At 47.3% G+C, this 23,982-nt stretch overlaps 1 protein-coding gene across 1 annotated transcript; it reads right to left on the minus strand.

The window, feature by feature from the left end:
- Positions 1–17,046: 17,046 nt before the first annotated feature.
- On the minus strand, positions 17,047–21,171 carry LOC117903260 (axonemal 84 kDa protein). The gene is given in 11 exon segments (XM_034815163.1): positions 17,047–17,662; positions 17,729–17,804; positions 17,863–17,977; positions 18,045–19,182; positions 19,241–19,397; positions 19,468–19,827; positions 19,890–20,089; positions 20,147–20,233; positions 20,289–20,446; positions 20,499–20,937; positions 21,005–21,171. Coding segments are annotated over 11 exon segments (3,513 nt in total).
- Positions 21,172–23,982: the final 2,811 nt, after the last annotated feature.

Consider the following 23,982-nt stretch of genomic DNA (forward strand, 5'->3'; position numbering starts at 1 on the left):
GCGATTGTTGCTTCGGCTGGCCGTCGCTGCTGACCTTCAAATTGAGAGTCGTGACAGCGCTGCTCGCTCTCTGTTGCGATGCGCTTCGCGCTTCGCTCTCCGCTCTGCTTTCTGCTGGTGTGCTTTGTGATGCGGGTGCGTTGAGCTTTTTGTTCGATGTCGAAAGCGTCATAGATAACGTTGGAGCATGAACGTGCCTGTCGAAAAAGCTCAGGTTGAAAGCCGCAGCCGCAGCTGCTGCTTTTTCTGTTGCTTTTCTTCATGCTTCTGCTGCTGCTGCTGCTGCTACTGTGCCGCGAACAGCGACTGCGGCTGCATTCGTTCCGATTCGGAATACCCGATTCGGAATCCGTTTCGTTTTCGGGCTCTCTGCCCGATTGTCGCCTGCAGAGACGCGGGCATCGTCTGCGTCTGGGTCTCGCACAGACGGTCTCCAGCGCCTCCGCTGCGTCAGTGGGGCCAATAGTCGTTGCGTATACGCCGCGATGTACAGAGCCGCGACACGCGACACGCAAGGCATCGCAGCAGCAGCAGCAGCAGCAGTTGGAGCAGCAGCAGCAGCAGCAGTAGCTGCAGTAGTAGGAGCAGTAGTAGTAGCATCAGATTCAACCGCTGGACCGTTGGAACCGTTGAGCCGCTCATTGAGCCGCAGTGCCTGCTTAGCCGTGCCGTCGTTTCCGTATTCGTCTACTTATTAGTCTGTAGTCCGTAATCCGAAATCCACATCCGCGGCAGGCTACCAAAAGCCAACCTGCTAAATCATTAAATTTTGTTTTATTTTTTATTTTTTTGCATTTTTTTTCTAAATTTTTTTCTGGTGATTCTACTCGCGTCGCGCCTCCCCCAAAAAGGGTAAAACAAATTAAAGTTGTTCCTGCTTTTCGTGGTTCTTTTTTAATCAAAAAACTGAATCGTGGCCCCCGCACCGCTGTGTCTCGCGCGCCCGTCACCGATCCATGAGGTAGGTCTCAAAAAATATTCGATTGAAGAATTCGCCCTCTGCTTTTTGGCGGCTACTTTTTCGAGTCGATCCACCCATATACAAAGATATGTAGACCGTCTATCGGTCTGATTATTATTAATATTTTGTTGATGTGCGTTTTTATTAATATTTAAAGAGTCATAAAACTGTTGTGACGTAAATACGTGGCCAAAAAAATAACTAAAACAAAAAATTAAAGCTCAAAAACTCAAACATTTGTTGGTTTATTTAGATATAGATCTATCTGGTGTATATTTTGCGCGTCGCGTCGCATCGTTAAAACAATTTTCATATTCATAACATTGCAGGTCTAGCTACCATATACCACATCATCCATCCATACCCATACCCATATCCCATATCCATTTGCCATTTGCGTTCCGACATATTTCATCTCTTTCCATTGGAATTTGGATTTCTAATTTCTGAATATTTCTGTTAGTTTTTGTTGCTGGTCGAGCTTTGATTTGATTTGAGTTTTTAATGGCTTTCGCATGGACAAAGTTATGCCAGTGGTGGGGGACAGTTGTGTCCCCTAGAATCTGTTAGACATTTGAAAAACCAAAAGGAACTTGCCTTCATTTGATAGTTCTGTTAGGGGCATACAGTTACAAACTTGAGTAGCTTTAGGCATCTATTTTAGAGTGAAAAGTAGCAAAATCTCTCACATACGAAGAACGAAAGATTGGGGCATTCATGCACTTATTTGGCCCAAAGGTATGTCCGCTCCAGACACACAGATGATTGAGGGAACAGATCTGACACTCACATGCAGAAAGGAGATGGTAGCGCATCTACCTCAAGCAAGTTTCACTGCTTATGTAAATCCTAATGTAAATCCATGCAGACCAGCGATCCGTTTTGGTCACTTAATGCTGGGAATTTGCTCTGGTTTGCGCAGTGTCCTTGAGAGCATGTCTCTCTCTCTCTCTCTCTCTCTTTCTCTCAGTGTGTGTGTGACATCGGTTGAGTGGGGGCGATGGTTTTCCTTAATAGCGCCGCCAAAGAAATGCCTAATGAAACACACACAGGGCCCAAAGACAAAGGCCAACTTAAGCAAATTCAAACACGACGCTGGAAGCCAAAGGAAAAGCTCAAACTTTGCCCACATCTTCGTCGTCATTTCAGCTGCTGCTGCAGTTGCAGTTGCGGAGGAGGAGGAGGAGGAAGCTGCGTTTTCCATTTCCATATCCCAGGCCATTTTCCAACTTTCAGCCATTAGCGGAGCAAAAACGAAACGAAAATGAAACGAAACTACAGAAGACAAAGTCAAGTGGAGGAAGGAGCATTTGGCCCACGGGCCGAGCACGGGAATTCACTTAAATGCGAATTTGGTTAAAGACCAGCCAGGGGCAGTCAGCGGGAGTCAGGGGCAGCCAGGGGTAGCCAGCGGTGTTCCACCCCAAGCCTGCAGCCAGCTTCCCTCTATCACTTTTGGTTCTGGGGTTGGTATTGGGCACCAGGGAAAGCGAGAAAAAACTCATTGAATGGGGGAACATTTTGCACGCCCCCGCAGCAAAGCCAAAGGGCGGCAGTGCGGTGGCGAAAAGCAGCAGGTGAGAGAAAAATAATAAGTAGGGGAAACAAGAAAGCAAAGCATCCTCCAGCGAGTGTCGGGGCAGTGGATCTATGGATACCCTAACCCTACCCCATATGGATATGATTTTGTCGCCACTGGCATGGCGCTCTTCTGATGTTATTCCATTAAGGACTGTGTCTCAAAACCATAATAGCCGTGGCAAAAGGGTATTTCAAAAAGGGGTTGCAGGTGAGATGAGATGGTGGCGGTGGCGGTGTCGGTGCTCTTGGGTAGGCCGTGCTGACAGCATCTGAGGCCCTCAAGGGAACATGGCAAATTCTTTATCAAAATGTATGACAAGTTTAAAAAGTCTTGCGGAGAACATCAACAAACTGAAGGCAATGTAGGCTGTGGCAGAGGCACAGGCAGAGGCAGCGTTAGCGCTTCGTGGGCATGAAAGGGATTTGAAGTGGAATGTTAAGGGAGGGGCCAGCCAGCCAGCCAGCCAATATAGGAAAGGATAAAGCCAGCAAGTAAGTAAGTAATGTGGCCCAGAGAGGGGCCAAAAGGTGAGACGTGAGAATATATCCAGATGAGAAACGAGCCCTGAAATGGGGTTAGAAGTCAGTCAAAGTGCTGAGAAGAGCAGAGAGAAAAAATGAAATGAATTTTGGAATTGGGTTACAAGTTTGAGAGACGAGAATCGAAAGAAAGCTTAAAGGAAATTCGTCGGTCTTTAAGCTAAAGCAAGTTCCATTCCATATCGGTTTTACTTCCCAAATGATTCTGGCACCAGCACTCAAATATTTTTCAACTTTAAAGAGTTCGTTCTGGCCGCATTTGATGGCTGGGTTGGCCGTATTCCCTTTCTATTAATGTCGGCAAAGCCTTGCTACAGTACTGAAACGGACTTTATGCAGAGGAAGAGAGAGTGAGAGTGTCAGTTGCTGTGCCGCATCAGAGCCATGGCCAAAACGGATGTGGCAGGCAAACTAGGTTTATTTGGACAACCCCAATCCCCATCAACAGTCTCAACAAACACTTCATCCATCACCCGCACACACTTGCACACACACACACACAACCAGCAGATGCATACAGCTTCATACATACATATTTACATATTTACATACATATTTACATATTCTCGTACATTGTAGCATCAGAAGCGACCATAATTTGTTGCAAATTTATTGAAAAGCCATAAAAAAATGTCCGTTTCCTTTGCTCTTCGCGTTTTTTCATTGCAGCCAGAGGACAAGGAGGAGGAGCGTAGAGAAGACAACAGCAAAACCACAGGGACAGCCGCCGTTCCGCAGAACGCCCTGAGGCAGGGCCAGTGGCAGTGGCAGGGGAGAGCGCGCTAAATGAGCTGGAAATGTCCAAGTGGCCGCGGCAGGCAACGGCAACTACAAGGGCGGAGGTACATGCTGGTGCTGGTGGTGGAACTCAAGACGAACCATCAAGGGAACAACGTCATCCATCCAGCAAATAAGCTAAATTAACGAGACAGCGAATCAGAGAGACAGGGAGAGACGGAGGAGCAAGGTGGAAGCGCCGTGAACGTGGACGTGGAGGAGGAACAATCAATGCCAAAAAAGAAAGCTATTCAAAGTGAAAGTAATCTGCACATAATCGAATAATCACAGCTAGTCGTGCGTCTCCGTATTTCTATCCGATATTCGGGCCCGTTATTCGTATCATATTCGCCGTCGTCGTCGCGTTCGCTTCTGTGTGCCGTGTATCGTGTGCGTGCGTGCGTGTGTGTGTGTGTGTATGATATATACGTGTATAAATATCGATGTTACATCCAAAATATATCTACAACTAAGTTTTTGTTGTTGTTTGTTTTTTTTTTAAGATCTTGATCGAAACAAACTGAATGCAGAGAAAAAAGGTGAATGAATGAATGCAATGATTAAAGAAAACAATCGGATAAATGAGTACAAAGAGTCGAACTATCGATTCAAGCAACGAGAGAGCAGTGGCAGTTCTAGAACAATTACGGGTATGCCTGGTCTACGGTCTACACTGTGCATCGTCGTCGTCGGTGCATCATCTGTGCTATCCGGTTATGTTCGGGGTCTTCTGTTCATTCTCTATGCTAAATCAGCGCCCATCAGCGCCAACTACGGACATTAAGAGTTTCCTTACTAGTTTATCAATATAGCAATCTATGGTTCAACTAACCAAATGCAAATACAATACATAATCAAGTACCAAAACTCAGCTCCGAGTCAGAGTCTCACGGAATGCAATAAGGTGAGTGGAGAGAGTGAATTTTCAATTTGTTTTCCTTTGACACAACTGACACAATATCCGTTCGCTTAGGGCAAACTTGTACAGCGAATCATTGGGGGTTCATATTTACTTGTGCAAATATTTTTCCTTTTGAAATAATTCCTTAAACCAAAATCTGTTGGCTTAAAGTCTCAAATTGAAGAGAATGAAAAGTTTTGCCATACGATTTATGTATATTCAAATGATGGGAGCTCTAATGAAGTTGTCGGTCCTAATTCAATGCTGAAAAATATGTGAAAACGAAATGAAAACCCCACACCCATGAATGTGGCACCAAATATCGAATGGGGGTAGCAGGAGCTGCGGACAGGACACATAATTGCATAAAAAATAATTTAATTTTCGTGCATTTTATGAGCCCGAAAGCAAATCATTGACCATAATCAATGGTGTGGTGTGCGCGGGGAGAGGACACACTCGAACGGTGTGGAGCAGAGCTTAGCCTGGGGCTGGCTGCCTGTTATGGCGAAGCCACCCCTACAACGGTGGCCTGCCTGTCTGTCCCATTTGTTTGTCCCGCTCGCTCGCTCGCGTTCACACACGCGCCAGTCGCCAGAGGCTGGAAGCAACAGCCTCAGCCGCACCGCCGTTGGCTCTCGTAAATGTGAATGATGTTACCAATGGCCGAACGGGGACTGCCACGGACCATGGATGCATGGACCATGGACCGGTCCGGTCCTCTCGTGCCCAAACGTACCAAAGTGCTCATAAACATTTTGTGTCCAGTGTTGGCTTTGGGTTGGGGTCTCCCCTTTCCATTGCGCTACTTTTTCTCCGCACTCTTTTTGCTTGTATTTTACGGCCTTCCTCTCTGTTGCTGTTTGTGTGCAAATATTTTGCAGCTTCTGCTTCTGCGTTTGCCTCTGCTTCTGTTTCAGCTTCTGCTTCTTTCATCGCTAATCAAAAACTGCAGCAGCTTTGAAACAGTTTCCAAAAAAAAGAAAAACACACAAAAAAAGACTACCACAAAAAAAAGTGCGTATGGCACAAGGTCGACCCACTTCTTTCTCCGTCTTTCCCCTTTATCACTCCTCTACTCTGTCGCTTGGGTCTTCCGCCATCTGCTGGGCGTCTTTTGCACACTTCCTTCTTATTACTATTATTCTCTGTTGCTCTTCCGCCTTTCATTCGTTTTGTTGCAGAAAAAATAGCTGTATTTAATTTGCTCCTTGTCCGTGTCTCTTCTCTTTCTATCTCTCTGTCTCTGGCCTTCTCGTTTGCTCCCAAAACACAAGCACAACACACAAAACACACAAAATTACGACTCACCAGGCCATCTCCGTTCTCCGTCCACGCTGCTCCTTCAACTGTGTGCCCATTCCGTGGCTGTGTGTTTGTTTGTGTGCCTGGAATTTTCGTTGGTTTTTCCACACTCCAGTCCAGTCCTGTCCCCACTCTCACATAATTTAGGCCGCCGCTGCTCCTTTAGCTTTTTATTTTCACTCTGGGCTCTCCGTTGTTGTGTTCTTTTCTTTCTTTTGTTCTAATAGAAATTCGCAGCTGCTGCGCAGAGTTGCTTAGGGACACACCACCCACACTGTGTAATGTTAACGAGTTAACCAGCACTGGCACTCACTGGCTTGATCTATCGATATTAAGCTATCGATCTTGGCTTTGAATTCAAATTTGAATTCGAATTCAAAAACGAAATGAATGAAAATTTGCAAATTCGTCTCTCTCTTTTCGGGTGCATGGCTTTTTCGCTCTTAGTTGTTGTTGTTTTTGTTGCTTTTGCTGTTGTGGTGGTTTTTCCAAAAATAAAGTGCGTTTTGGGAGCAGTACGACAAAATGACAAATCCACGACGACGTCGCGTCGCTCTGCGTCGCTGCTTCTAAATCTAAATTTATGTAAGTTTTATTTTTACTTTATGGTCGTGTCTGTTGTGGTGATGTTTGTTGTTGCTATTGTTGCTGTTTTGTTGTTGCATTTTGCATGTGTTCTTTTGATTGCGTTTCGCCTCTATTTATAACGCCAGTCTCTTTTTTTCACGTGTCTCTGCTATCAATCGTATTTTGCATTCGTTTATTTTGTTTTTTATTTTGTATCGATGGAATGAATGGTTGAATGGGAAACGAGAGTAGGATCAAAATCTGTATCAATATCCCATTTCCCATTTGTAGAATTAAATGCTGCATTTATCTGTGGGGCACACACAGAGCAAGAGACAGGGAGAGGGAGGGGGAAACAGGGAATTGCTTCATTAAAATTGTTTGTTCCCCCAGTTTTATTTTTTGGCCAAAAAAGTTTGCATTGAATCATGTTTTATGGGCCACCAGCTGTGTGTGCGCCACTGCCACTGCCGCCGCCGCATGGTGGCAAAGGATTTCGGTATGAGGTCGATTTATTTTGTGGTTTTTAAACTGTTTCCACCATTGCATATTTAACAGTCCAGCTGCGGCTCTTCTGCAGCATATGAAAACGCAATGAATAAAATGCCAAGCAGCCACACAGCGTGGAAGCTGAATGTTGTTTTTTGGAAGGCAAAATCAAATGAAAGCATAGGTTTGGGTGCGAGAGCGATTCTCCTTCGACTTGAGCACTGTCCAAAGACTGAAAACACAAGCAAATGCACAGTGAAGTCAAATGGAATTAAGCATTAAGCTTCAAATTGTAAGCTGCAGATTGTTAAGACACTGATGTGCAAGAGTGATATGTTCCTACACGACTTTGAATTAATCCAAAGATGCAGCATACATTCTGTATACACATTTGTTTCTGGAAGGTCACTATATATCGTTAGAGTTTTCTCTAACAAAAAAAAAATACAGAGACAACATGAACTGATTGGCAAATGCTTTTGATAGTGCTCCTCCGATTGTAATCTATCATAACATTTGGTGGGGAAAACTCATCCAAAAAGCTTAAAAAAAAAAGGAGAAGAAAAGACTGACATCTGTTGGTCGCTGTCAGTGCTCTGCGTGTTCCAAGCACATGGTCAAAGGCATTATACCCTGACATTCTAAAGAGCACACAAATTTCTCGCTCTGTGGCAATGACAGAAACAACCCACAAATTGGCAAAAAAAAAAGAACCAAATTAAACAAATTGAAAATGGGCCGACAAGCGATCAAGAAGTGGACGGTGGACGACGGACGACGCTTCTTTCTTTCTATTTATTTTTTGTTTGTCTGCAATGTGTTTTATAGGCCCACGCGAACACTCACACACGGACATTATAGTGGATATGTTGGGCTATATAGTGGATAGACAGTGGGACAGACATGCGATAAATCGTCGCTGATATTTATAGAGGAGTTTAGTTTTCGGCGACGCACCCAGAAAAAAGCCAAAGCAAAGGCGAAAAGCAATCACGAAAAGCAGGCAATGCTGCATATGACCTTGCCATACCCTTCCCTAAGTAAGAGAGAGGGAGAGAGAGACAGACAGAGAGAGTGAGAGCGAGCACTTGGCTTTCATTCTCCGAGATTGGCCCACATTTTGGGTGCACGATGACAAGCTGCACCCCAACGCCTCGGGGCAGGACACTACTCAGCAAATTGTAAGGTACGCGTGTCGATTGATAAGCAGCAGTCTATGTCCATGTCATGGTCCCTGTCCAAGCCCAAGTCCAGAGTCAATGGCACCCATCCATCCATCCATCCATCCATCCACCATTCTGACTTCTTGAGAATGTCGTTAAACGAAGGAGAGAGCGGAGACCGAGACTACGTCAGCATCGTAAATCGTCAACAAATTGAAAACCAACAAAAAACAAAAAAATAATAGACATTCAGCTCTGGCCTGGGATTGGAGAAGAATTTTAACTTGAAAAGCGAGGCAAGAATGTTGCATGTCAAAGTGAGAGATGAAACTAAGATAGATAAACAGAGATTTAATATATTGAGGATTCGCGAGAGAAAGAGACTTGAGAAAATATCCAGCAATTGGGAGTAGTAAGAGGCTTAAGTAAGAAGTGCCAAGTGCAGGAAAGTTTCTTTATAGATTCTTGTCTGTTTACTGTATGCAAAGAGCTTGCTTGAGCCCAAAGATCGATAGCTCTTCCACGATCATTGCAAATTGATGATAACCCCGTTGTCTCATCTCGTTCCCGGCAGCCATCGATTGCTCTATCGATATTCATCAGCAGCCTCGTGGCCCACGTATGCACTTCAGCGTTTATCGATTTCCTTATTCTGCTTTGATGTTCATTTTAAATGCTTTGCTGCTAAAGTGCTCGGTTCTGTAGCTCATTAATTACACTGTCCGACATGCGAATGAACATGTTTTAAATGTGTTTTCAGAAAAGTTACAAAAATCGCAATTTGTTATTAAAATACAAATATTCGGATGGGTCAATTGCTTGTTCTCAGTATGTTAGGATATCATCTCCACATGCAGTCCTACAAACTCGCCGTTGTGGTTGCAAAAGTCTTTATTTTGTCGCACAGTGTAGACATTTTGTGTAGCGCTCAAGCGATAGGGCGACAGGGGGACAGATGGTGCCATTAATTTCGCTGGCAAATTTTGAGCAGATTTAATTGCTTTTGCAGTTGGTTTGATTAAAAAATAATACGAAAACAATCGATAAATCAATCGAGGCGGAAAGCAAACAGGTGGCGTAATAGGGAAGCGTTTTAGGAGGGAGAACTAAAACTAAAAAACAAAAACAAAAAAAAAGGAACAAAGAAACTAATAAAATTGCTGCTAATCAAAGGTTGCACGAACGATGTGTGGTGTGCTGATGCCGCAACGTTGTTTTTTGCGTGGGAGTAAAGTGGAGTGGTGCTGAGTGGTGGAGCACGAGCAGGGGGCTGTTCGCCTCTATGCCAACAACAATAACTAATCAAAAGTGAGTGTCGATGGCCCGCGGGGTGGCGTAAACAGTAAGGGGGTGCCAAATGGTTTAGGGATTGTAAACTTGGTCCTGCTCCACACACACACACACACATGCACACTCACACACATACACATAACATGCCTCAGAGCGGCAGCAGCTGCAAACATTTAGCAACTCGTTTGGGGCATTCACGTAAGCGCACCACAGCCACGCAAAATGCCATTTTCTGGCTGAAATTTTTGCGAATGTAAACTCTAGATATGTGTATTTCTGTGAACTTTGAACCCCTGATGTGGGCATGCCCATTACTCCAGGAATTGTTCTAATTTAATTTGATTTCACACATTAGTTTGTTAAACACTTACGGGAGTACCCCCAACCCAGGCCATGCCCACCGATAGCTGCTGCTGCTCGAATTCATTTTAAATTGAGAAAAATCGCAGCTACGCTGGCACGAAATCACGAAAAGTTTTAATTATTTTCTAACAGGCGAACACACACGCAGCAAACGGCAGGCGGCAAACGGAAGTCGGCAAGCGGCAAGCGGCAGACGATGGACACGGCGGAAGTCAGTCCTGGGCGGGAAGGTAGCGGAAAAAGAGTGCCAGTGGCAGCAGACACAGGGAAAGCTGGAGGGCGACAGAACGATTGGTGTATGACACCAATTTGATGCTCTCTTTGAGCAGTCTTTCAATGCACAGAAAGAGGGATTAAAAAAGGAGGTTAGGAGTTATTTTAGGAGAAATTTGCAATAAAACTCAACACAAATTTTAAACTTTTATTTCGAAATATTGTGGATTCGCTAGATCACATTTAATGCAAATTTCCCCTAAGTGAAATGACACAGAGAACAGCGAAATGAGAGATGGTAATGTAGACTTGGTTGGTCCTTGCCTGCTACCGTGTAGTACGTCACTTGGTGTGAGAGAAGTGAGGCAAATCCTCCTCTTTGTGTACATATTCCGAGGGGGTAGCAGCCAGCAGGCAGCAGGCAGCATTTTGGCACGCCATGGCCTCAGCAGATCCATGGAATTCTACGGCAAAATGTGGGCCTGTCAAATGGTATCCTGTATCACTCCTTCTCTCTTTCTCTCTCTATCTCTCTCGTTGTAGCTGGAGAAAGAGAGGGAAATTAAATACGTTAAATAACGTACCACACATATACACACACACACACACACACACATTCCCACGGCAATTTGTGGTCATTTCCTTTTTCATCAGCTTGGGCAATAATTTCTATGTCCCCGTTCTCGTTCTCGTTCTCCCTCTCTCTCTTCTATCTCTTCCATCCTTACCTTCTCTGCTGCTACCTCTGTTTCTGTTTTCTTTGCTCGTTTTGTTTACCGTTAGGTTGCGATGCGAGGACACAGTGCTCTGCTCTCCAGCCAGCAGAACGTGCCACAGGATGCCACAGCTTAAGAGTTTTGAGGCTGAGACAAGGAGCAGCAATCGCAGGCTAGTGTCGAGGGCGTGACTGGGAAAGGTGGAGAAGGGAGTTGGGCGTACATAGAATGTGAGCAGAACGAAAGAGAGTGAGCAGAAATATTTTGTGGCTCGCTTTTCAGAAAACATTTTCTGCAGCAGCAGCAGCAAACAGGAAAACAAGAAACACAAAAATCCAAATGAGAAACAACAGACGAGTGCCTCGAAAATGTGATACCCTGCCACAGGCTTTTATTTGGCAAAGGAATTTTCAATGCAATTATCGAGACGAAGCCGAAGCGGAGAGAAATCTCTCTTCCAGTTCCTTTGAGGGGGTTAATTGGGATTCATTATTGAGCATGTGCCCCACACACACACACACATCTCACATCCATAGACTGCCTGAGTTGCAGCGAGTACATAACGGTTTTTCAATTAAAAGAGGCAACAAATTCCAGCACACAAATTCCTCTCATTTCATTCTGTTCTGTCGTTTTGTGGTCCATCCAGGGGTAGAATTATTAAGACACCAACCACCGCCCCCCAGCCACTCTGCCACACTCAACGCAATAAAATATTAATGTTGCAACAGAACATTCCTCTAACGACTGGCTTGCCACTGATTAAAGCGAGCAACCGAAAACCAGTGTGGGAATGCCGCTGAGAGAGATGAAATGCATAAATTTTGGAATGCAATTTGGTAACTCATGTGGAATAATGCTCTTAGGACGCCACACACGAGCACAGGCAGGCATGTGCATCTCAGTCACACACTCGCCATCTATCCATCCATCCATCTCACTCGCTCGCTCTTTGTGGCTGCATATGTGTGTGTGTGTGTGTGTGTGTGTGTGTGTCGCAAGGACCAAAATGAATGAGCGGCAGGATGTGGGGGAAGAGACTCTGGTGGTGGTCTCTGGGACATTTGCATAAATATTGCCTGCCATGGAATGTCATCCATCCAAAATCCTTCGTCTCTCCACCCCCCCACTCCTTCCACACACATACACAGTTTCTATCTCTATCTCCATCTCTGTCACTCGCTGTTGAGCGGCGTGCGGTCGCTAGGTGGCGTTGTAATCAACTGTGTCAAAATGCCAGCAGAGCAGAGAGAAAGTCAAAAGTCTTTCGTTGGAAGGAGTGAGGGAATGGAATGGAAGCCAAGTGAAAACACATGGACACACGCGGACTGACACACACACAGACACACTCTAGGGACATTTCTGTAGGAAATTTCAAGGCAGGTGAAGCATCGCCACAGCTCAGCACAGCTTCAACTCAGACATTCTAAATTGAGGTTAAAAAACGAAACGAAACCAAAAAAAACAGAAAACGAAAAGAAAACAACAAATATACGGTCCAAGGCAGAAGCAGAAGCAGAGTGGCAGTAGCAGAAGGAGAAGATGGAGACGCAGCTGGAGGAGAGGCAAAAGGCAAGTGGTAAATAAAACAAGACGGAAAGTAGGTGGGGTGGTGAGGCCAAAGCATTTGATACACTCATCCTGGCAGCAGCAAGGGCCAAGCTGCTGGCAGATCTAACTTGAAGTTGTATTTTATTTTATATTGCATTTTCCACTAAGCAGCAATGGGTGGGGAGAGCAGCAGCAAGCAGAGTAACATTTTTTGCAATATCCGTTATGCCCGAACTGCAAAAGAGTATCAGCAAAAGCTAAAGGCAAAGGCAAGGGACTGCTGCGATGACAGGTAGACAGACAGACAGACAGGCAGAGAGACAGCCAGCCCGCCAGCAAGATGTGTCAAATCCCCAGCTCTCGCTCTCGCTCTCTCCCTCTCTCTCTCTCTCTTCTGCCATTTGCTGCGTCACACGCTGCTGCGTTTCTTTTTTGCTGTTTTTCTGCTGTTGGGGGTTGTAATTGACACTTAAACTGAAAATTAGAGGCACAATCGAGGCAAAGCGAGCAAGAAGAGAGCTCGCGACTGCTTTGACACCCATCATTCATTCAGTGTACATACAGTACATACATATCTACATAGGTATACATACATTATATGTACATTGTACATAAATTATGCGAGACGCGCGGCGACTATCTCCATTCATGCCACTGGCAAGACGTGAGGCTTTCAGCTAGCCCACGTTGTTGTTGCTGTCAAAGGTGCAGGTGTGAACGAGAGCAGGGTCGCCGACGCCCTTTGAAAGTGTAATGAGAGCAGGGGCCAGAAGCAGCAACAAGGAGCAGCAGCAGCCAGGAGCAGCAGCCAGGAGCAGCGTCATTTCAAGTGCCCGCATGCGGAAGTCGCTGCTGCTGTTGCTGCTGCTGCTCTGCTTTAAGCCTTTGCTTGCGTCACAGCAAGCGCCAGCGGGGCTGACAGTTCTGCGACACCACCGGCACACTCGTCCTGCCTACGGGAATGCCCACTCCCGCCCGCTCTCTCCCTCTCTTGCCACCTGTGCTGTAATGAATTGTAATTTGAACAGACGCGAACGATGACAGCGAACATGAGTGTACAAGTGTATGAGTACGTACCTGTGTGCATGCGTGTGTCTGTGTGTGCATGTGTGTCTGTGTGTGTGTGTGGCGGCTATTAACTTAAATTACGCAGCACACTTTTGTGAGCATCCTGCGGATTTAACGGCTGCTTCTATTTTTTCCTTCTTCTACTGCTGCTGTGTGTGCCACAATAGCAACGCATTAAAGTCGCACTCACACACACACATGCACATGCAACACGGGAGTGCTGGAGGTGTCTCTCTCTCTCTCTCCCTCTCTCTCTTATGAACAGAACAAAAAGCAGAAACAAAAGTCAGTGCCTCGCATCAGAGATGCCCCTTGAAAATGTTTATCTAAAGTTAGGGTTATAGGAGGTATATAAAATAGAAGCCTGCCAATTACAGAGCAAGATATTCCAGCAGAAGATGTTCTTTCATTGCCTTAGAGATCGAAGATCGTAATTATTTTAAATAGATCTAATTGGAAATTGAGAAACCAAAATTCATCCATATTCCTCAACCTTTTTGGGTGTTCCCCAACAACTTTAACAAGGGGTTCATTAAACATATTTTTCCATGCAAATAAAAACATTTTTTGCTGGTTTAAAGTGTGCGTTAGGATCACCCTGGTATAAATAACATTTCTAGCTGCATCATTGCAGTGGGTGTTTGTCAAGAAATTGAAGCTAATATTTTTGGTAAATTTGGTAAAAAAGAAAAGTAAGAGGAGGGTATACGACGTACCCCGTACCTTGCACTCTCAACAAGCAATGTACACACGCGGCGCACGGATTTATTGTTTGCCAGGTAGCACACGCAATTTGAGTGCTGAATGATGCCTTGATTAAAGTAAAAAGTACAGTATAAAAATATAAACCAGAAGGAAAACATGGTCTACCTCCCGGCCATACACAAACGGACTCCCCCACTCTGCCTCTCACGTTGCTTCTCCTGTGTGTGTATGTGGATGGAATGGACATTTGCATAGTTATGTTTTGTCAGTTAACACATGTAATACATGCTACATACATACAAATGTATGTACATATGTTTGCCATGGCAATGGCTTGCTCTCAGCTGAAAAATGTGTGAGAAAAAAACACAGAGCTCGGAGCACACAGAAACCGAAAAAAGGTGTAGAGAGAAACCAACACGGGCAAAACTGTGGGGATACTGAGAGAAGACTTGGCAAATTGTATTCGAAAATGTTCAATTTATGGAAATATTTTGCATACACTAAAGAGTGTAGCCGCAGGGGGAGCGAGCACTGACTGATGGTTGAAGCCTGTTGTCTGCCTGCTGGGTTGCACCTCTAAATATTTACTCGCAAATGTATGTTAACCCAGGAAATGGCTGAGGTCGATGCTGAAATTGTATTTCCTTTTGCTCACTAATTAGAGCTTCTGCCATAGAAAATATACATCGAGTAGCAGTTGCAACCAGCAGCTGCATTGTTCGTACTTCAACTCGTAATTTGCATAGAAATGCCATGGAAACGGTTCGATGGATGTTTAAATCTTTGCATTCTGTTTGATTTTGTAGCGTATTGTAATTGTTGAGCAAAAGCTCCAATTAGAGTAAAGAAGAGAGAGAGAGATGGAGAGCGCAATTTGCGACTTTGTGGAAAAAACTGTTGAGAAAAACATCTGCACAACAGCATCATTAAATGCTGTGGAAGCACAACAGAAGCCCACTTGAATGGAGGTATTAAATCAGTCCAAAATAAGCAAATAAAAAGGACAACCCACAGACCGAACCGAACCGAAGCGAGCCGCACCGAACTGGACTGGACTGGACTCGATGAAGGACCTGCCTTATGCTGATGCTGATGCTGCTGCTGCTGCTGCTGCTGTGGCAATCGATGCCTTTTGAAGTGCTTCCCAAAGCGGCTTTAACTGTTAAGACCCAACCGCCAGAAGGTCAATAGAAAACCCAACGGAGCAATGAAACGAAGCAAGGCAGCACAAAAAAGTTCTTTCGAACACAAACAGAATGGCCAAATTTGTGTGGAAAATACTTAAAAATGATGAAAAATAAGCAGATGGAGTGGGTGGGAAAAGAGAGTGTGGGGATGGAAACTGATACAATAACGGCAGACGATGGCCACCCAAACAGCTCTGGGGCTGTGCGCTCTGAGCTTATGATGAATCAACGAATGAAGCCGAAAATTGTAAGGAAAATTGAAAAACAGGCAAAAGAAACAGGCTACAAAATGAGAAAACTAATTGAGGAAAAAGTGAGGAAAGTTGCAGGGTAAAGGGTACAGTTTGTACACTAATTGCATCGAATGATTGTGCCAAAAATGTATGTACACATGTAGTCCCCATGGGCACACACTGTTGTCGTTTATGGGAGTTGCGGTTAACGCTAACAACTGGTCCGGGTAAACGGTTAAAGCGCTGCGACAGGTGCGAATAACGGAAACGGCAGCGGAAACAAAACGTTGCACTTGGCATCCGGCAACCAAAATTCAACAACAACCCCCAAAAATCGAGGGAGAGGAAGAGCAAACCCCAAAAACAAACCGCAACGAGTAGGAACATTTTGGCAACATCCGTTGGGAGTGTTTTTCGGGTACTCCACGCCACACCGCAGCAGCGAAAACAGCAACAACAAATGTGTCACATGCCCCGTAAAAACATCAAACAAGAAATGACTTGGGCAGGGCATATAGGGGTTAGGGCGCAACCAAATAAACAGCGACAAGCTTCTTCGTCTGTCGCAAAATCTTCAGATTTTTGTTCAATCATTTACCCTTTATTATTAACTTTGAAATTTACTTAATTTATTTCGAATTTTGCTTCTAATCACACCGAAAATTTAGTTGCATAAAAAACAAACTGGAAATAGTCGAAGGAGTCTCAAGAAAGGGTATTCCCTGGACCTTTGTGGCATGTAGCAGACCCACTGCCATGTCTCATGAGTGCCTCTCGTATTGAATTTAATTTAGGGTCTGCTTCTGCTTCTGCTCCGGCAAGACAAATACTTTTTAATTATTTATTTATGCATATGCCCGAGGAGAGAGCGAAGACCCAGTACAGGGCTCGACTCTGCCTCATTAACAAAACGAATGACAGCTGTGGCAGGGATGGGGCCCCATTTTAGTTGTGTCGCTTGGTGTGGTGTGGCAGACAGCTTGGCGCCCAATTGTTGCCACACACTCGCGACCTTCGCTCGGCAGGCGAACAACAATGAACGCGACACACCCACACATGCCAGCCACACTCCCAGTCCCAGTAACAGTCCCAGTCCCAGCCTCAGCCTCACGCGCTCCTTTGGCAGCTCAGCCTCTGGGCACGCACACTCAAGTTGCGTATACGCAGCGTTGTCCTCCCCTAGCTGCTGCCCGAAAATGGAATGACAGGCAAAGTGAAAAAATGGCTAAAAGGGACTCTGGCGCACGCATTAAAGGATAAGAATAAAGATTCGCTGCGAATATGTTAATTGTGCTGCGTGTTGCCGCGGGGGATGAGCCTTAAGCTGCTGACAATGAATGATAATTCACTTACAGATTGATGAGGCGGAACGGGGCCTGTGGATCGATAAGATTCATAAGAAGCGAGAGGCAGGAAGGCAGTCAGGCAGTCAGTCAACACAAGCTCAATGGCCGTATGGCCATCAGTATCCTGGCCACATTGTCCCTGAGCACCGGGCTCATTGTGCGCTGCTTCTCGAGACTCACAGGCTGCGCGTGGGCCTGGGAGAGTTGATAGAGATCCGCATAGTACTCCATGCCGGCAATGCCCACCGCATTGAAGCTGGCCGACACCTCGGTGCAGTCAATGATCGAGGTCTTGAGCGGCGTCACCAGCAGCGTGGAGTAGTACGGCACCTTCTTGCCCTCGATGAGCTCGCGGACGAGCAAAACGGCGGTGCGTGAGCCGGCCAGCAGATTCCAGCGGGACCAGCTAAAGTTATGCGATTGGGCGAGGGTCGAGAGGCAGGCGTAGCAGTGCATCTCCATCACGTAGTTCTTCTCGCAGGAGCCCTCCGTATAGCAGAAGGCATCCTCATCGGGGAAGATGTCCACCGCGGAGAGTATCAAGGTGGCTTTTAGCTCCGACAGCGACAGCGTCTTGCCGATCATCTCGGTGAGGCCCTGGGTGGTGCCGCCCTGGAAATTGTTGACCGTGTAACCCGCCTCGCTGATGGTCATGTCCAGGCTGATTAGCGATGCCGTAAAGCTAAACAGAATGGTGCCGGGACTGAAAAAAGGATGCCACAAAACATGTCAGGGGCTTGTCTGCTATTGGGCACTTTTGTTGACTTGCTTTTTCATGTCTGGTCGCAGGTCCCAGGTCTGGTAGGGCATGTTGCTGTATTTGTTCAACGCAAAGCCAAAGATGCCTAAGCGAGATGCAGGATAAGACAGGAAAGGACATGCCCGGCACTACTCTGCACTCACCCAATCGTCCTGTGCGAAATTGTATCGAGAGCTTGTCCTCGTTGAACTTTGTGTCGTGCACATCGCGAGTGCTCCACTTGCCCTGAGTGATGGCCGCCGTGCTGCTGAGCTTCTGCTTGCGCCTGGAAGAGCCAGAGGGAAAGAATGAGGATAGCAGCAGCAGGATGCAGCAGGACTCCCACTTACATCTCACTGTCGCTGTTCTCGCTCTGACTCTGGCCGGTGCCAGAGGCCAGCAGCAGCTCGTGCAGCGTGTTGCCCGCCGTGGAGGCACCCTCGAGCAGCTCCAGCAAACTGTCGACATCCTCGTCGTCATCCTCGCTGCTGTCCTGGCCATCGGCTGGCTGCTTGGCGTTCGCCTCCTCCGTCTCAGAGTCGTGCGGCAGCTGGGAGTCGCGCACAAAGGAGATGCCTGTGTAGTAGGCAAAGGCAGCGGCCGCTGCGGCTGGCTGCAGGACATCCACCAGCTCCTGGCTGAGCGGCTGTACGGCATCCGCCTCCTCCGTGTCCAGCTGCTGCTGCTCCCCCGCCTCGCTGCCCGCAGAGCCAGTGGGCGACAGATGCTCCGAGATCTGCTGGATGAGCTCCTCCTGCTGCTCGCGCGGCAACTGCAGCCGCCACAGCCGGTCCATGTCCTCAATAAGCTGCGAGAAGAGGTAGCCACAGGGCAGCACAGGAGCTGCTTGGCGGAACTTTAGCAACTTGTCAAAGCACAGCGGCGGAAACATCTCTGCCGGCTCCTCAGTGTCCAGGAAATCGGCTCCAATGCCCAGGCCCAGGCCCAGCCCCAGCTGCAGCTCATCCGAGGTGTCGACCTCGAGTGCAGTCTGTGCCTGACCCTGACCCAAAGCCTGACCCAGCCGCACGTGGGTCTGGCGGGCGAGGAACATCACCCGGCGGCGACGCTGACCCGAGCCGGACTCTGCCGGCGTCGTTGCCTCGAGGCGCACACAGAAACCCTGCGGCAGACGCGGCACCACAAACTCCTTGACCAGCCCGTACAGGTCGACGTCGCTGGGTATGGAACACAGGTCAAAGTCCGTGATCTCGCGCAGCGCCTGCTGTGGCTCCGATGTTGACTTCTGGGGCCGCAGCCGCGAGGCCGGACAGCGGGGCGAACTCTTTAGCGGACTGGGCTGGGCGTTGGTCGAGAGGGGCGTGGCCTCCGTGGGTGTGGCTGTGGTGGCAGCTGCTGTCGCATCCATTGGGGCAGTCGGCGACGGCTTCATGCCATCGGCCAGCTCCATTTCGAGCGTTTCGATGTGCGTCTCCCAGCGGCAGGCGACGGGCGGCTCGAACCAAATGACAGAATCGGGTAACCTACCGCGTGGGGGGAAGGAAAGAATAAGTGGAAGAGACTTGTGGTAGATGGACCCACTGCAGCGTGACCAGCGCCAGCTTATCCAGCGCAGACTCAATCATTCGCATCTCTGCTTCGATTTCCTCGGGCAATCGTCGCACGCCGGGCAGCACCGGTGGCGGAGGCTTGTAGGTTTGATAGTATTCCTTGAGCACCAAACTGTTGGCACAAGTGACTGAAGGGGAAAGAGAAGAGTCAGTAGTCAGTAGCTACACGGAGTGAGGATCATCATCTCTATGGCCTACTTGTTCTTATAAAGGAATGCGCATTCAGCTGCTTATCCTGCTGTGGCGTCTCGAGAAAGTCAATGCAGTAGACGCCACCGATGATGCGATATTTGCGCAGATTCACATCCGTCTCGAGCATGCCATATGCCTCTGGTCCAATGGCCCTGCGATGCGCACGACTCAGCTCATCCTCGTACTCCGCATACAACTTGTCCACGTCGTAGGAGCGCTCTCGCGTTGGCTGTGAGCTCGCCGAGTGCTGCTCCTGTGTCAGTTGCTCCAGCTCTGACAACGGAATGTCCCGGCCACACTCATCCAGCATGGCCTGCAGGATCTCTTTGCGCTTGCGCCACTCGCGTTTCGTTTGCCGCAGGATATCTAAAGTGGAAAATGGATAAGCATTGGCATGGGAATTGGCTTCCATAGTCTGTTCCTCCTACTGGCATTCTCGGAGCGTGCATGCTTCAGTCGATAGCTGCTGCAATAGTCACTGAAATGATCATAATTCAGCCACAGTCCACGCAGCGCCGAACTCTGCAGTCGCACTGTCGGTGGCAGCGAAATTTGCATCTCGATGGTGGGAAAATCAATCTCATTGTGCGCCGATTGTTCGCCAATGCGTGCCTTTGGATTGATGGCACTGTCGGGGCGGGAATGGCAGAAAGTAAATTGATTTGAGGGCAGTCTTTGGACTTACATTTGTGCATCCTTCGAGAAGGTCCACACAAAGCTCTGAAAGACATCCGAGCTGTAGATGTGCTTCGAGACGCCTGGTCTATCGATTCTGTGGCGGAAAAAGAATCAGCAAATTGTCCAAATAACTCCTTATCGATACTCACTCCATATCGCGCTCTATGTGGGACATTGTCTTGTAGGTAAACTCATCCAAATGCTGTCGCAGAAAGACTCGCATCTCCGTCTTAAGTTTGGCCAAATCCGCTGCCACATGCACCGAGCGCTGCCTGAAGGGCAACATCTCATCCAGCTCGCTGAGAATCTGTGTGCCAAATGTTCAGTGAATTATCTCTCGAGTGGTTCTACAGACTCACCCCCAGCACCTCCTTGATGCGTTGGGCATAGACATCGCCGAGTCGTCCTTGTTGCTGGCGTAGCGAGATGCGCGTTAGATCTGGCACCTGGGCATCCTGCGTGAGCAGCGTTCGCTCGTCGGTGCGCAGCAGCCAGTTGCGTGCCACACGCTGCCGCTGTGCAATATCCGCATGCCACTGATGGATGTACTTGCGCAGATCACTCGGACTGGCGGCATTCGGCAGCCCATTGCAGCGCATAAACTTCTCCCAATCCCGTTCGTGTCGCTCCCCATCCTTGATGGCTTCGATGGCCGTTCGCACTCCCTCAAAGAATTGCATGCTGTCCTTCAGCTGTGATCTGCGTTGCCGATTCTCGGCCACCTCCTGCTGCTGACGATGCTTGGCCTGTTCCATTTCGAGTTTCTTACGCTGTCGTGCCTCCTCCAGTTTCTTGAGTCTGTTGTAAGGGAATGGGAGAGGGATTATCGCAGGCTTAGCTGAAATGTGTCCTGGCGCTCACTCACTTTTCCTTTTCCATTTCGATGCGCAGCAGCTCGGCCTGCTCCGCCTCCAGGCGTGCCTTTTCCTTCTTCGAAAGCTTCTTCTTTGGTGGCTATAAGTAGATGGGAGCTGGGGCATAATCTTTCTCTTCATAATTGACTCTCCGAGTGAGGATTTCATGACCTACCATCTTGGACTGCTGCTACTCTCTGTGGCAACTGGTGTCGCTGGTGCTTGAGGCAACTCCATGCCCCTTATTCCTCATTGATTCAACACCACCACCGCCATGGTTACCTGGTTACCTGTTGTTACCTGCCCCATTGCTGGGGCAACTATCCCTCCAACTCTTCGTCATGCTCCCGTTGTCATCCCTTTGCGACCAGCTGCCATAATTTCCTTAATTAAATATTCAACGAGAGAGCTTAGTGGCGGCTACAACTGTGTGCATGTGTGTGTGTGTTGTCCCCCCCTGAGGCAGGTGACAGGATTTGCACGTAGCACGGTGATGCTGCAACACCAGCTGACACCCCCCCTGCAAACTGTCAGCCAGGCTGTCTCACACTTAAGCCAGTAGGTTAATCGTTTGTTCATCAACCATTTCGTGATTATTTCTGCCTGTCGATGATGAATAGAGCTTCCCCCTAAAGATGGACATCACAACCCAAGCGGACACCTAGGAGCAATGCTTAGATCATTGTTTCATACTATTCCCTAAGGTTCTACCAAGCTTCCCCAAGCTTCTACCAAGATTAGCTTCCCCCTAAAGATGGACATCACAACCCAAGCGGACACCTAGGAGCAATGCTTAGATCATTGTTTCATACTATTCCCTAAGGTTCTACCAAGATTTCTTCACATTTTTTGGCAGTGGTTCATAATATGATGAGTTCTGTTCCTGTTTGCCTTTCTATACTCATTAATCTGTGAATCAAAATTAAAATTAAACAATTTTGTTGTAGATTTTCTTTGACATTCTTTGTAATGCTTCGTCTCTTCAGAATCTCCCAATTCTTTAGGTTAATTTGAGGCTAAAGTGTAAACTCTTTTTGGTTGGAACTTTCCCTGACAAACTCACTTATGGCACTTATTTACCTTTACCTTACTGGCATACCTTTGCCTCAGCTCATCTCATATTTCCTCTGCTTTTCTCTATGCTTAAAACTTTCCCATTTCATTGCCCCTGCCTCTGTCTTGCTCTTTTCTCTCTCGACTGAGTGCAAAAGTTTTTGCTTGGGTCTAAAATTTTGAGATTAAATTCAAGGGGCTTCCTGCTTTGAGGTGTCGGGTGGACAACGTCGCTTACTTAATTGCCAGACAATTTTAAATGCTTGGCAAAACGCTTCTCCGACTCGCTGCCATCAAAGGATAGGCTTCAGTTTGGTTCCTAGGGATAATGTGGGCTGGTCCTTTTGACTTATCAATTTAATGGCCGTGACATTAACCCGCAACATTTATGCGCGTAATTAGGTGTGTGTGGGAAGGTCAGCACCTGCACCTGCCCCGTTTGAAATGGCAAAAAAAAGGAAGAGAAACCGTCCCAGGATGTGTGGATTATTTAATCCTTTGCGCATGGCGCAATCTTTGTTGCAAATGGAACAGAAGATGGAAATGGAGGGTGCACGTGTCATATAATGCGTCGTAATTTGTGCAAAATAATATCTACAAATTGTATGGCATCCGGTTGTCATGCCAATAAAGCCCCAAAACCCCGCCCGCTGCAGCATGGGAAAGCTACTGGCTGCTGGTTGCCGCTGGCTGCTCCTGGATTGGGACTAAGTACTCTAAGGATTGGGCATGGCTACTGGCTATGGCGTGGGGCACAAACTGAGGCACTTGGCAAGTGGCTGCACAATAAATATATATCATACGCACCGTTGACGTTGACAGATAGCTGTGCTGGTGGCGCGGCAAGCGACAGGCGACAGGGAACAAACTGTGACACAAGTTGCAGCCACCAGCCACCAGCCACTAGCAGCAGCAACAAACTATCACACAATGGGCTGCTGTCAGCGGTGCTGATGGTCCTTAGAATCTGCAGCAGTCACCAGGCACCACAACACACCATCCGATGCCACACCATGCGATGCCACACCATGCCATGCCACCATCTTTGGTATCCATCTCCTGAATGCCTCACGCTCGAGTGGACTCTGCAGTCTGACAAAATTGGTGAATGGAACAGGAAGAGCAAGAGGGAGAGAGAAACCTGCAGCTGAAGCGGAGACTGAGTCTGTGGCAGAGCTGAGTTTCGCTCGCTTAACCCTTGAGCAGACTTTTGGTATAATTGCCACATGCCGTTTGTTTGCCCAAAAGTATAAGTTCTTCCCCTCCAAAGAAAGACTGCATAAAGGCTGTTTGAATGAATAAAATAAATACGGAAAGTGCGGAGACAGTCGCACAGTTCAAAGAGTTGCTCCATGGGAATATCCACTCTTGGATTTCTCACATTTTCCACATCTTTTCTGGGCAACCAACACATTCGCGGGTTAACGCGACCTGCAATACAATTTATTCCCTCTCCTCAAGCGTGCTCCAATTCATTTTCATTTCCATTTACCATTTTCCATGTATTTTCTGGTGACATTATTTTTTCTTTTTTTTTTGTGGCTGCCTGACAAATTGCTGCTGCTACTGCTGCTGCTGGTCTTGGTCTTCGCCAACAGATGCTACGGTTTTTTTTACCGGGTCCTGGCTGCGCTTGCCTGACATGCCCTCATCCGGACAAATTTCGTTTGCGGCCTTCATGTTATGCCTTCTAGGCGGCAATCACACAAACTGAGATGGAGAGAGAGAGAGGGGCCACTGAGAGTGTTGCGATTATTAATTACTCTTACATGTGTGTGTGTCTGTGTGCGCTATTTTTTTTGTCTGTCACCCAGCTTCAGGCCAGTGCATGGGCCTCGGTCTGGTCCCCAATCTTGATCCACATTTTGCCCATTAGCATTTTCGATTTTATAATTATGTATTCTGGACTGCTGGCTTGCTGGCTTATATCTGCTGT

The sequence above is a fragment of the Drosophila subobscura genome, chromosome A, assembly GCF_008121235.1.
Source record: "Drosophila subobscura isolate 14011-0131.10 chromosome A, UCBerk_Dsub_1.0, whole genome shotgun sequence".
Lineage (NCBI taxonomy): Eukaryota > Metazoa > Arthropoda > Insecta > Diptera > Drosophilidae > Drosophila > Drosophila subobscura.